Genomic DNA, 15,083 nt, shown 5'->3' with positions numbered 1-15,083 from the left:
GAATGTTGCCGAGCCTAACAAATTAGGGGTGACCTGCAAACTGCTTTTGCTCAAGAAGAACAGGGATAAAATATCTTTCTTTCTTCTCTGGTGGTGCTACCAGAGCACAGCCGTAAGTAAAGCAAAGCAAGCACTCAGCAAGAGAGATGGGCAGCAGATGTCAACCCGTATCGTATGTCAGGTAAACAGCAATGGCACATGAGGCTAATGATCTGAACCTGCTTGTGAGAACATCACGCTATCCTAAAGCCATGCTGAATCTGTAAATTGTAGGGACCTCCCATCACGCCTCCAGGTCAGTTGCTCCAGCAGACAAGGAATTGCTCATCTAATACCAGCACAAAGGAAAACCATATATCTAAAAACAACAAAAAACCCTCCTACAGAGCCCCATTAACACTGATGTGAGAGCTGAAATATATATGGCTAAAACTACAATGTTATATGAAAGGAAATGTCTATTTGCATACACACGTGGGGGAGCTGCAGATAAATCCCATCCGCTTGGTGCACGTATCGCTATTACATTTACAGAACCAAAGCACACTTTTTCATGTGTGTAAAAATGCACACGTGTGATAAAAAAAACACTGAATTAGATGAATCTGCAATGGATGCACCAACACAGGTATTACAACCATACTGCAGAGCGGTCACTTTTAGAGCTCAAGTCATGGTATGAGTTTCTATTTTCTTGAAGAAACACCCTGAAAGAAATAACAGCTTTTTAAAGATACCCCTAGGAAAGAGGACGGATAATACCACTTCCTCGCCTTCTTTCAAGTTCCCTGTCAAGGCAATAGTTTTTGAGGAATTTAAGAAGAGTCTGCTGGCGGCAAATCCAAGCACTTTTGAGATCTTGATTCTTGATGAACAATTAGAGAAGCAGAGGTTCCTTTAATATCATGTCAAGATGCGAGCTACCAGAAGAATAAACCATTTTACGATAAGGACAAGGTAGAATACAGGAAACAAATTAGTATCATTGCCAGAAATGTTTCTCATCTTTATTATTAGAAAATAGTTCTCCCTGGCAAATCTGTTGCCAGACAAACCAGAAAACAAAGAACTTGATATGGAAACCAACAGGTGCATCAAAATAGCTGCCAGCAAAGGATGCACTAGTTCTACCTTGTGCCATTACAACGTCAGCTGGCCTCACTTAGGAAATCCTGAGTTTTGCGCTAAGTTATGAAAATGGTCCCTATGTCCATACTGAGACTGCTTTTTGTGATGTGTGCATTCACTTCCCCCATTTGGTCCGTAGGTAAAAAGAATGGCTTCTGCTTCTGTGGGGAAGGGTATTGACCAAATCAGTAAAAAGAAACCCAGAGTATCTATCCAGAGCATTAAGGAAAAAAGAAAGCACTTGTTCTTATCCAAAATGTTCTTAGTTAACTCTGTTTTAAATTATAGCCTGACAATGCAAGTGTGAACTTAGCCCAGTTCTTGGCAAATAATGAAACAAGGTGATTAGGGCATCTTGACCTAGTTCTGCCTGCCAACACGACTTTTCAGAACCTGATCTCTCTCGTCTTTGCCCAACAACAGCCCCATGATTAAAGAAATAGAAATTAAGATACGCCTTGACACTCTGAGAGACTTTCAGTAAGAGATGCATTAACAGCAAGCCAACAAAATGATTAATTAACTTTTCTTTTTCATTATTATGTTTACACAAGATGATTACAGCAACTAATTAGGAATTTATCCTGGTTTATATAAGAGTTTTTTAGTTGTTGTTTTTTATGAGATGAGTGTAGGAGACTTGGACTGATTCAATAGACACAAGTCAATTGTGTCTGTGGTTCTTCCAATGTGGTCTACTAAGCTATTAAAACATGGTGCCTACCTCTTCCTCCTCTTTAAAGGTATACAGTCAGTCAAACAAAAGAAAAGAACAGTAGGGGTGGCTACAGATCAGGAGAACTGCTTGGCCCTCTGGAAAAGTAATGGCAGCCTTGGGTTCATGAATCCTCATGATAACAAGGCTGTTAAATTTGCAGGAAAGTCTCAGTTTTGGAAGCATTTCAACAAACAGCAGCTTGCTTGGTGAAGCTGAAAATTCAGTGCAGAAAGCCACCCACCGTGAGAGGGGTCCTTCCACTCACTCAGCTGTCAGGGGACGTTCCGTATGCACAACCTGTTGTGCGAATAGCACTGCCTGATACTGAAGCACAAAGGCGCAATACCTACTTGTTTGCCTGAGCATCCAAACCTCTTTATAGCCTAGCCAAATTGCCATTGTCATTAAACATCTTTCCAGAGGGGAAAGCTATTATTAAAATTAACTCTTTTGAACTGCAGTTAATGACTTAATAGATAAGTTGTTGTTAAGAGGCGTGCCAAAAGTTCACAGTGAGGGGGGAGGGGAAGGTCTACCACTGCAGGACCGGTACTTCCACCAGCCTTTGGTAGGAACGCTACCAATCTGCAATCAGCTTGCTCAAACTCCGTGCTCTCTTCCTCTAATTTTCTGTCTCAACAAGTTCAAGGATTCCAGGAAATTACTATCAGTATCTCTTCTTCCCTGTACACAGCTCTCTAAATTCTAAGTAAGCAAAGTCCGCTTTAGGAAATCAAGATGAAAAGAAAGTTGGCCATTAGCTTGCATAAATGCAACTGTACTGATTTAATGCACAGTAGAAAAATAAACTGCTTGGTTTGTTTTTTTATAAAACAATAATAATCCTAACCCCAAATATATAAACTCTGAAGAATAAAACTGGGCTACTGCCAAATAAGACAGGGTCTTGTTCTTTCCCCCGACATTTTCACTTGTATACTGTATATTAGAATTGTAGGAGTGGATTGCTTTGCAAAAGCAGGAGCTGGCTCTTTGGCAGCTAAACTGAGGGTGGAGCTACAGGTTCATTTCCACACTTCCAGTGCGCCTTTCAAGCACATCCACAGAACCCTGCTGCCTGTGGATAAGCAAAGGGCACAAGAATGGCGCTTGAATCTTTAGCCTCACCCACTGCTTTCCTCCTCCAACAAACACTCTCTCCCTGCTGCCCACCTCCAGCAAGGGATCCAGGTCTGTTTCTATCTGAGAGCCAGTGTGGTGTAGTGGTTAAGAGCAGTAGTCTCGTAATCTGCGGAACCGGGTTCGCGTCTCTGCACCTCCACATGCAGCTGCTGGGTGACCTTGGGCCAGTCACACTTCTCTGAAGTCTCTCAGCCCCACTCACCTCACAGAGTGTTTGTTGTGGGGGAGGAAGGGAAAGGAGAATGTTAGCCGCTTTGAGACTCCTTAAAGGGAGTGGAAGGCGGGATATCAAATCCAAAATCACGGACATGGACCTGGGACCTGAGCTGGAGGAAAGCAACTGCTTGCGGGGAGGAGCTGAAGGAAGAAAATGATGGACAAGGAAAGAGTTAAGAGAAGGGAAATTGTAGACCTCCAGAGCTGCTTAGCCAAGCAGCAGCAACAGATAAGTCTTGAAGAAACATAGTGGAGCTGGAGCATGCAATTCCATTCTGAAGATCCCACTGAAATGTATACCATCATCCAGCTGTTTGGTAAAAGAAGCCATAGAGGAATGATCACCAATTCAGGCCATTTAATGCCCATTATCAGTCATCAGTTGTAGAGAAATGAGTTGGGAATTTTTTGCTCATATTCCAACTCACTCTCAGCCCACGTTCTCCACCTGAAAATATGAGGTATTGTCATTGAAACACAGGACAGGCTACTCTTATTTAAGAACCAACTGGGAAAAGATTTTTGGGGATGCGGCTGCAAAGCGCTTTCTTCACCAAGTATTATATAAAACATAACTGCCAATCCTTGACATGCTGGGTGGAATAAAGTGTTCAGCATCCAGGGTGTGTCAAGTATTTCTGTTGAGCAACAAGACACCTGCATTGTGCTATGCAGGTCACAATCTGTCTGTTTTATTGCATTTCTGGAAAATGAATGAGAAGGCATTCCCATGAAGGGAAGACTTGGAGAAATGAAAAGAATAATATACGGCCAAACATTTGCTCAGGAAGGATTTTCTTCTCTTCTCCGGAAACTAAGAGATAATCCAGAGATTAAGGAAGGAGAGATTTTGGTCCCCCCACCCTCCCCAGGGCGTTTTGCACGTGTGGGTGTGCATCAGTGAAGAGACACATCGTTTTCATTCCCCTTTGCTACAACATTGCTTGTGGCGCAGATATGGTGGCAAGAGATAAGGAAAAGAAGGCTTCCCAAAGTCTTTGAAAAGCAGCCATATGGAGACCAGATGTCCAAGGTAGTTCTTCCTCGGCAAAATTACCCAACGGTGGAGTTTTAATATTCTAGTTAAAGCCTGGGTTTTATATCCACATATAGAAATCTGCCTAATTAGATAGCATACTTTACTGTAACAATTTTTTTTAGAGCAGTGTGAAATTCAAGCGAGTGGGTGGGCAAATACCCTGGGGCCAGACTCACCATTTTTACAGCAAAAAGGGCCAATTCCATCTTAATTCACCCATTACCATCCTGTTAGGCTGTTTCCCTTTGGAGGAGGATGAGTGGAATGGAGTAGAAATGGAAAGGGCATGAAAGGCTGGCTGGTGTCCTGAACAGGAGCATTCCACACCGTGACAGTTTGCTGCAGGTCCCAGTTGTAGTAAACTAATGTAATTGTTTGAGACCCATCTCCTTATTTAACCTAACCAGGCCAAGCTGGTTAATAGACCTATGGATGAAAGCATTGGGCTTTGTGAGGAACAGAGCCTACCATTCCTCCCCACCCAGTCTAAATTATAATGTAGGCAAGGCTAAGCAGAAAAGTGCAGAGTTTAAGCTTTCACATCCAGACTTCCTCTGATTACATACCTGCAGAGAAGCAAAATCTTTAGAAGCACAGGCTCCGAGAATAGCAGCGCCCGTCAAAACAGACTCCACCTCGTGGGCCAGGACAACAGGCATGCCTAGACAAAAACAACACACATCTGTTAAAATGCTCAAAGTGGGGGCGGCGTGAAGACAATTAAAAGCAAAAAAACCAGCTGGAGGATTATTATCTGTATACCCTCTGTTGACACGGTCGCCGGTGTGTTTGCACTGGCACTTGGGTGGATCTATAAGGTACTTGGGACGCAGGTGGCGCTGTGGGTTAAACCACAGAGCCTAGGACTTGCCGAACAGAAGGTCGGCGGTTCGAATCCCTGTGACAGGGTGAGCTCCCGCTGCTGGGACCCTGCTCCTGCCAACCTAGCAATTTGAAAGCACGTCAAAGTGCAAGTAGATAAATAGGCACCACTCCGGCGGGAAGGTAAAGCGGCGTTTCCGTGCGCTGCTCTTTTTCGCCAGAAGCGGCTTAGTCATGCTGGCCGCATGACCCGGAAGCTGTACGCCGGCTCCCTTGGCAAATAAAGAGAGATGAGCGCCGCAACCCCAGAGTCAGCCATGACTGGACCTAATGGTCAGGGGTCCTTTACCTTTATAAGGTACTTGGGGGGCATTTTCTGTGGTTGTAGAGACATGAGTGTCCTTTCAGGTTTTAACTATGCACCATGCCAGTGTATAGAAAAATAGGAGCTGCCAGTTTGCCAAGACAGTGACAAGGAACCAGAGAAGATGACATGGAAGCTTTAAAAAGAAAGACACAGGCTGGTTCTCACATGACCCCGTGAGATGTCCCTAGTCATACAGATGTCTGGAGGACAGAGCTGCACTCATGTTCTGCCTATGGTCTTCCCATGGGCATCCTATCAACCACTTTGACAACAGAATGCTGGACTAGATGGGCCTTTGGTCTGATCCCGCAGGCCTCTTCTTATGTTGAGCAAGAAAGAAGAACTTAACTTTCCTGCTGCCCAGGAATTCTCCCCCAACCTCCCACTCGGGGTGATTTTGCTCCCAGCTAGTTCTGACATTGGAAAGCAGTGTGACCCTAGACAATGCGTGGATGAAATATGGAGGTTCTCAGTGGCAAAAATGTTTTGACACAGAAACTTGTTTAAACTTATCAGAGAGCTAAATTAAGAACTGAGTTTACAGCTGGCATGTTTGAAATGTACTTTGAAACTTGGCTGCTTGTGTTGCTACTCTGCAAGTGCCTTCACAATGAATGCATTCATCTTAACATCTGAACAATATGAATCTGAGGCTTTTAAGTGGTCTATGAAATTATCTATTGGTAGCCTGCATAATTGGCTAATGGGAGCTTGCATTTAACAGTAATATATTCAGAATTTTCCTGGAAGAATAGGGGATTGATACAGGAATGTTAACTATTTTATCGGATAGATTTTAATGAGGGCAAGAGAACCCGGAGCATTCTAGTCAGATGAACTCTGACATCCCCCGTCAGTCACAGTTCCTACAAACAGGAAAAATTCCAAGGCCGCAGAAAGGCCTCTTTGTCCTACATTGTACATGGCCATTAGATACAGTCAAAGAACCTTGGTTTAAAATTTAATCAGAATTATCTATTAATAGAGCTTTAATTTTAGACATCAGAAAGCAGCTCTCAATTCCAAGGCTATTTGAATTAGATAAGGAAAGGTGTGGACTTGATAAAATCTTGTTTGACTAATAGAAAGCACCACTGTGGCAATAGTCTGTTGCGTACATCCAGCCTAGGTCAAGACCTTGTGTCATTTGGTTCACCTTTTCTGCTTTTGTGAAATGTAATTACATAATGCTGATTTCCATCTTTCGTCCTGCATCAAGGTAGGAAGTCTGGTTTGATGTTCAAGTGATGCAAATCTCCCTGCTAAATAGCTAGAATCCAAGATTTAAACTTGATCTAAACCACATTGGCTCTTCTTAAGAAGGGGGCAAGGGGGGGGGAGAGGAAAAAAAAGAATCTATATGGTTCATAGTTTTGTTTTTTCTCTCAAAGCTGTAGAACAAAGGAAAGATGTTTTCCGCAGGTTAAAAACATATGATAACAGCATAATGGATGTTTAAAAAATAGCCCTGGATAAAGGCTGGATTTATCCTAATTTGGGACATGTTCTTCTTACAAACACTTAACTTCCTATAAGGATTTTTGTCATGCAGGCTCAATAAAATACATCCCCTAAAGTAGGGCACATTGCATTTTATTAGTAAGCAGTTTCTGCTGGTTAAAATGTGCAAAGTTTGAGTCTCAAAAAGTGCCGAAAGCTTGCAAATCAATTAACATTGGCGTAAAATAAAGGCACCCCCTTACAAACCTACTGCCACAGATTTGACGCACTCAAACCAATGGTATTAACTGACAATTGATGAAACTTCACAGATTTATTTTCAACCTCTACATATGAGCTTGCTGGATCATGCCAACGGCCCATCAAATCCAGCATCCTCTTCTTACAGTGGCCAACCAGAGGCTTGTGAGAAACCTGCAAGCAGGACAAGAACACAAGAGGAGTCTCCCCTCCTGTGGTTTCCAGCAACTGCTATTCAGAAGCATTACTGCCTTCAATTGTGAAGTCACAGCACAACCATCACGGCTAGTAACTGTCAATACTCCATGAATTGGTCTAATCCAGGCTTCCTCAACCTCGGTCCTCCAGATGTTTTGAGACTACAATTCCCATCATCCCTGACCACTGGTCCTGCTAGCTAGGGATCATGGGAGTTGTAGGCCAAAAACATCTGGAGGGCCGAGGTTGAGGAAGCCTGCTCTAATCAACTTTTGAAGTTAGCTAGGTTGATGGTCACCACTGTCTCCTGTGGGAGTGAGTTTATCAATGGGCTCTGTGAAGTACTTTTCATGACCCACTTTCTGAATGTTCCATCTCACTCACCTTTTCTCTAAACTAAAAGGTTCCAAATGTTGCAACCTTCCTTCATAGAGGAGTTGCTCAAGCCCTTGATAATTCTGGTTCTCCTCTTCAGAAACTCCAGAAACATCTCTTACACACAACCACTGCTCCTTGGCAACACCTATTCATATCAATGTGGGGTTATGTTGGAGAACATTCTGACGGGTTGGACTAAATATTTTCATACTGACTAAATATTTTCTGTGTAAATTATTCTAATGAGGCACAGATGGACAATGGTTTGTAAAGTTATTAATAGGACTATAGCATTTTATTTATAAAACCTTCACAGCTGATCATACTAAAAGCCAGGACTGAGGAACATCAGGTCAGGTGGCCAAATGTGGCCCACCAAGCTCTATTATTATTATTATTATTATTATTATTATTATTATTATTATTAATTTCTATTCTGCCCTTCATGCGAAGATTACAGAGCAGTTTACAATAGAAAAACACAAAAATACACACCATAATAACAAACAAAAACAATGCACCCCCAGTTTTAAAAGCCATAGATTGCTTAATTAGCCAAAGGCCTGGGAGAAAAGGAATGTTTTTGCCCAGTGCTGCCCTAAAGATATTTAACAAAGTCACCAGGCAAGCCTCCCTGGGGAGACTATTCTCCAAACTGGGAACCACAGTAGAAAAGCCCCTTTCTTGTGTTACCACCCTTCAGACTTCTCATAGAAGAGGCACACAGAGAAGGGCCTCAGAAGATCATCTCATGGTCCGGGTCGGTTCATATGGAGAGAGGCGGCCCTTGAGGTATTGCGTTCCTGAGCCGTTTAAGGCTTTGTAGATCAAAACCAGCACTTTGAATCAGGCCTGGAAACTAACTGGCAGCCAGTGCGGTTGGGCCAGGATTGGCGTGATATGCTCAAACCATATTGTTCCGGTGAGCATCCTGGCTGCTAACTTCTGCACCCGCTGAAGTTTCTGAACCGTGAGGCTGCCCCACATATAACGTGTTACAGTAATCTAAATTTCTTTTTCTGCTCGTTTCAATTTTCCAGGCCGCATCCACCCTGCAAAGACCATACCCACCATTGGCCCTTCTTGCCCCTCAAATGCTTTTGCCTAGCAGGAAGGTGTCCAGAAACTCCAACAGTGTCTCTTGCTTTTCTGGACAGAGAGCAGAGATGGCTGTGGGCATCTGTATATAAACTAAGGTGCTGTAGACAGATAAAATTTGCATTCATTGCTCCACCCACTTTAGCTCTGGTCCTGCCTACCACTGGCATGTGGCCCTGGGAAGGCTGCCCAGAGGAGAATGCAGCCTTTGTACTGAACAGAGTTCCCCACTCGTGCTATAGGCCTGTGTGTTCTCTTCCCCCTTAACAACGACAAGGTAGTAGATCCTGTTCCTTAACCGTATCCTCAAAACTTACCGGTGATGTCTGCATGCATCTGCACAAAGAGAGGGTTCTTGCTCAGCCCACCACACATGAACAGAGTGTTGACATCGTGCCCTGCAGCTTGCATTGTTTCCACAATATGTCTTGTTCCCAGCTTGAGTGTGAAGAGAAAATAGAGAAACAACAACTAAGAAAAGAGGCTACAAGAAAAACAGCTGCTTAAAGAGTTGGGTTGTTGGCTGTTAGCGTTGAAGAAGGGTAGAAAAACATGCAAAACACCTAGAAAAGATAATGGCTACAGCCGGATGTTGTGATTAACCATGCTTTATCGTGACAAGAATGAGCTCAGGTGAGTCTTGGACTCACACACTCTTCCCTTTTCTCCTCTGGTTCACATGCCAGGATGTGATCGGATGCTTCTGCATCTGATTTCAATTAAGCACAGTTTAGTGCTACAGCGCAAACCTAAACCATGGTTAAATTTTATCTGTTGTTTACTGAAGCAAGCTAGCTTCATAACCCCATTTTTTCCCTGCTGACTGATACAATAAATTGTGGTTAATCAATAATGGAAATGAACACCTCTGAACTCTACCTTATTACAGTGTTGGGAGGGTGCAGCATTCAGACCAGAGGTTCACCTAGGCTTGTGCACATCATGGTAAATGACACTTTATCATGTTCTGAAAGCAGCCAATGAGAACCAGTTCCAGTGACTCTGTATTAGTGAGCTTCCTGGTTTTTTCAGATTAAACTTCATATCCCCTAATCTTTCATGGTGAAATTCACAATGGAACAACCACATGCAGTACTTCTCCCATGACTGGCATCAGGCTTGGGACAAACACATGCACAAGATTCTTTATGTAGCAAACAATTATTGATCCCCATAGCACGTGGTGGTGATGGCACATGTAGAAACAGCTACAGTGGTACCTCGGGTTAAGAACTTATTTTGTTCTGGAGGTCCATTCTTAACCTGAAACTGTTCTTAACCTGAAGCACCGCTTTAGCTAATGGGGCCTCCTGCTGCTGCCACTGCCACCGCGTGATTTCTGTTCTCATCCTGAAGCAAAGTGATATGATAGCCATGTTCAAATATATAAAAGGATGTCACATAGAGGAGGGAGAAAGGTTGTTTTCTGCTGCTCCAGAGAAGCGGACACGGAGCAATGGATCCAAACTACAAGAAAGAAGATTCCACCTAAACATTAAGAAGAACTTCCTGACAGTAAGAGCTGTTCGACAGTGGAATTTGCTGCCAAGGAGTGTGGTGGAGTCTCCTACTTTGGAGGTCTTTAAGCAGAGGCTTGACAACCATATGTCAGGAGTGCTCTGATGGTGTTTCCTGCTTGGCAGGGGGTTGGACTCGATGGCCCTTGTGGTTTCTTCCAACTCTATGATTCTATGATTCTATGATTCTATGAAAGTTCTTAACCCGAGGTTAGCAGAGTCTGTAACCTGAAGCTTCTGTAACCTGAAGCATCTGTAACCCGAGGTACCACTGTATTTAAAAAAGGAAACTGAGGGAGGTTTCTACCCACTTCTCTTACTCCTGATAGCTAAACAGAACCTCCATATTCAAAGCCAAAATGCCACTGAAAACCAGGTGCTGGGGACAAACAAGAAGGGTATGACCATTACTTCCATGCCTTGTTCATGAGTTTTCTGGGAATTTATATATGTGTACCATTCAAGATAGAAGCTGGACAGTGGTCTTTTTTATTTTTTGGGTAGACAAGTGATTTTCAGACTGATCTAGAGACATGCAAGTTACCCATTGAAGAAATAATTGATAGTACAGGGAAGAAGATTTATTTCACTGAGTGCCCCCACCCAAGCAGGGAACTGTTGAAAGCACCAGAAGCACAATAGCAGGCAAACAGTCTTCTGCCTTTTAGGAACCTTTTGATCAGAGCCATAACCACACATGGAACTGTGAGTTGCTGGGGCAATCTCTGCTTGGAAGCCCACTCTACTGATAGATCATATGTCACTGGCTTTGGTATTTTTCTACTCTTTTAACAAAGAACATCCACTTGCTGTTCACAGAAATAGAACTGCAGAGATTCACCTTGGCACTTGCTCACCATCGTTTTTGTGACATTTAATATACATCTAAGGCTCACAAAATTCAAGATCAGACAAACATTACTGAAAATACGTGAGTACTCAACAAAAGCCCATGCTGCCTTCTTTTTCATAACAGGAGACTGTGGATCTAGATATAAGGCAAATTAAGCCATGGAAGGATCAACTAAACTAATAAAAAATGTTACTGTGACATCCCATGTGTAAAAAACAGGGAATTACATTTCAAGATATAGTGGTGATGCCAACCAAATTCTGGTTTTTCTTCTTCCAGGATTCATTTAAGAATAGAATAGAATAGAATAGAATAGAATAGAATAGAATAGAATAGAATAGAATAGAATAGAATAGAATAGAATAGAATAGTACTGTATCCAAGAAAGTTGTCCCTTTCACGTAGACACCAAAAATCTGCTCTGGGGGTTCCCCTCAACCCTCCAGAGCATATGGGAGGATGGAGGAAGGGGAGAGGGAGGGAAGTTCTGTTGCACAAGGGCAAGTCCGTGCATGTACGGCACAACTTCATTGGTAATAACACTTAATATCTGGTCAGTTGTCCAGAGACAACCACTGCTGTATAAATGAACCAGGAATACATGAGTTTCTCATGTCAGCTATAGATGTTATTTGACAAACACAGTTGTTGCATGAACACTGGTGTTACTCTGTTACTTTAATTGCTAAGTTTCAACCCAACATTTAGGACTGAAGAAAGCAAAAGCGTCAAAAGCAAAACTTCTGCTAAATCTACCCCTTGCCAGACCCAAACAGTAAGGAATTCCCTCAGCTTTTATGCCGAACCTCTTTTGAAGCGTGGCCAAAGTTTACGGGAAGCTTTACAATCGACAGAAAATGTTTCTTCAGACCCAGACTGGTTATTTAAGAAGGGGAAAGCAAGTTAAGCTTCAGCTGTTTATTATGGCAGGATTGTGTTTCAAGGGTATTTTGGTTTAAGATAGGTAGTTTTGGCAAACTGTAGCAACTATAAGCTCAGCTAATGAAATCCATAACATCTTTACTGACACTTAAGACGAGTGCTTTAAGCCAGAGGGCCACAATTTCGATTATGGAAATAATAAGCTTTTTAATATATTTTTTAAATCTTGCCTTGAGAATACAAGTATAATTGCCCTGAAAAGAAAGTTTCACGTGATCACCTCAATGATATCCTTTTCCTATCTCCACAATCCACATTTATGAAAGTCTAGCGTATTCTCCTGAATGTCAACATAGACACAAATGACCACATATACATATCCTGCCATGGTTCCTCCTTTGACTTGCAAAGACATTTTTCACCAGCAGCATCTACCTCTCAGGCACCTGATGTCAGGTAAAGCCATAGGTACGAAGCAGCAACTGAAAGCATTGAGATTGCTCTTCCAATCATCTCTTTGCAAACATGGTTTCCAATTGGCACAGTTTAAATTTGGCACCAAATGCAAGCTGTGCTGCTTTAAGTCCAGGCCAGACCACTTGGGAGCCGACAGGAGTTCCCAAACGGGGCCATTCCCTGCCAAAACCAGTGGAGCTTGTCTCCAGCGATGATTTTAAATTTAGCACTGAATACAAACCCTACTAGAATTGATTCCAATTATGAGCTTGGGATTGGAAACCCCCAGTGCAGCCAATGCCAGCAAGGCTTACATTCAAAGCAAATTTAAACAGCACCAAATGCAATCCCTGCTGCCAAAGGACCATTGGAACTACAGTGGTACCTCAGGTTAAGAACTTAATTTGTTCCGGTGATGCGTTCTTAACCTGAAACTGTTCTTAACCTGAAGCACCACTTTAGCTAATGGGGCCTCAGGCTGCCACAGCACGATTTCTGTTCTCATCCTGAAGCAAAGTTCTTAACCCGAGGTACTATTTCTGGGTTAGCGGAGTCTGTAAACTGAAGCATCTGCAATCCGAGGTACCACGGTACATGGCTTAGCACACACTCCTGCTTCGTCTCTTAGAATTGCATAGGTATTGCATAGAGCATTGTTTAAATTTGCCACCAATTGCAAGCCCCTCTGTCTTCCTAGCTTTCAGGTGGTTGACAGGTAGGCAGGTCCATGATGGGATGACCACTTTTGGATCTGGCACACCAGATCAAAGTGATCCTCAAGCCTGCATGATTCCCTATCTCTGGGCTCAGCCAGGGTTTGTTTAGCAAACTACAAACTATGAATTGTTCCACCGAAGATCAAACAAATCATGTCATGTTTAATGATGACTACCTTGAAAAACTTCAGAGCATCCATTTTTCCCCACCACTGGGTGGCACTGAGGTGGTGGCCCCACTGGCAATAGCCTCAGAGAGCCATGTGAAAATGGCATCTTTCCAAAACTGATGTGCAAATCTCTCCTGTATCCAGAGAACTATAAGCAGTACAACCTTCTCATCCAATCAGGTTTTTGCCCTTCTTCTGTGGCATGGCATTTGAACAGAGCTGAAGGATGCTATGGATTGGGTAACCTGTGATTCCTTCTCAGGCAAGAAGGGGGCTGTGTCAAAAGACATTTGTGGGCCATATCATTTGTGTCTCTACTGCTGACAGAAACATTTGTTAGCTTATGGGCTGAGCTGGGAAATGGAAAGCTTGGGAAGCAAGAAGTCAAAACTACCACTATGGGTCTGGCAAGCCTGCCTCAAAACAAAATAAGGCAGGGATGGAAACTGGATTTGGCCAGTAGGCCAGATCTGTAATTTCCCTCCTCTCCGCAGGTCAACTTTTGAGAAGTGGGCAGAAAAAGTTAAAAGGGGATCCCTGTAACCTTGGATCAGCTGACTGACAGTACAGCGAGCCCCTGTGAAGGCAAGTGCCCAGCACCAATCCAGTTTGCCATGAATCCAGTTTGCTGTAACAGCCAATCAGCTGATGCACTGTTTTATAGGGAGTCCCCTTGAAAGCAAGCTCCTTGCACCATTGGGACTCCCTGAGCGGCACTGACAGGGAACCCCACTTCCAAATGAACAATTGGAATTACACTCCATATGGTTTGTATGTGTCCTTTGTTTGTAGCTGTGCCAATACTTGCCCCTTGCCAGATATCACATAGGACATCAAGTGTGGCACAGGTGGCCTTGGTTTGTGGGGAACGGTCTCGTGGGCCCATCCCAGGACTAATTAGGCCTGCAGGCCAAACGTTCTCCAGTGCCAATGTATAAAAACTCCAGGTCAGCAAGGGCAGGGATTATGGTTTCTGGGTTTGTAAATACAGAACTGAGAGTTCAGCGCACCATGTGGATTGTAAATCAGGTGTTTGCACAGGAGGTGCTAATTATGCTGTAGCCATGAATTGCAAATTGTAGGCAATCTTATGGGTAGAACTGAACTTTGATTGAAAGCTCATTGACTTTTTTCTCCCCCTAGGGACTGTATTTCTGTACTGTATGGAGCTTGAACAATTTAAAATACAACATTAAAAACAATTTAAAACAATTTAATGTTCTTCAAAGAAGACACTCTAAAAGCTATTCTTACAATTATCTGGGGGAGAAATGGTTTCCCTTAGAAATGAAGCCATTTCAATGCTGAACTAAGTTAATTTGACATAGGCATAGAAATATGTAAACTGTGAGACATCAAATGCAAATTTCTCCTTTTTTTGCAATGTCTCTCACTGAAAGAAAACAAAAGGTCAGCAATAAGTGGCAAGAGTTACATTTTTTTGCTATATTTTAAAGCTAAACTCATGTTTAAGTGTAGCAGGCAACCTGCAGCTTTGACTAAGGCAAATACCAACTGTAAATTGATGTAATGTGTCTGTATTTAGTGCCGATACAATGTGAACTATCTACTAAAAGCAACAACCATGTTTTTTAAAAATAAAAAAATACCCAACATGGAAATTTGCACGTTCTGAGAATTAGAGAAAATTACAGCCTCTCATTAGTTGGGTTTCCTGTTG

The 15,083-nt window shown here is 42.8% G+C and overlaps 1 protein-coding gene across 1 annotated transcript in view; it reads right to left on the bottom strand.

Moving 5' to 3' along the window:
* The window catches only part of FGGY (FGGY carbohydrate kinase domain containing), a 149,372-nt gene that overhangs the window by 30,644 nt on the left and 103,645 nt on the right, over positions 1 to 15,083 (bottom strand). The window contains exons 13-14 of the mRNA XM_081193810.1: positions 9,126 to 9,246; positions 4,811 to 4,905 (exon numbers count right to left, since the gene is read on the bottom strand). Coding sequence (XP_081049936.1) covers positions 4,811 to 4,905; positions 9,126 to 9,246 — 216 coding nt within the window. The remainder of the gene's footprint in view (positions 1 to 4,810; positions 4,906 to 9,125; positions 9,247 to 15,083) is intronic.

This window comes from Podarcis bocagei (genome assembly GCF_964188305.1).
Source record: "Podarcis bocagei genome assembly, chromosome: 5".
NCBI lineage: Eukaryota > Metazoa > Chordata > Lepidosauria > Squamata > Lacertidae > Podarcis > Podarcis bocagei.
Note: the sequence above shows the minus strand (reverse complement) of the source record. Positions and strands in the feature narration are given on the sequence as shown.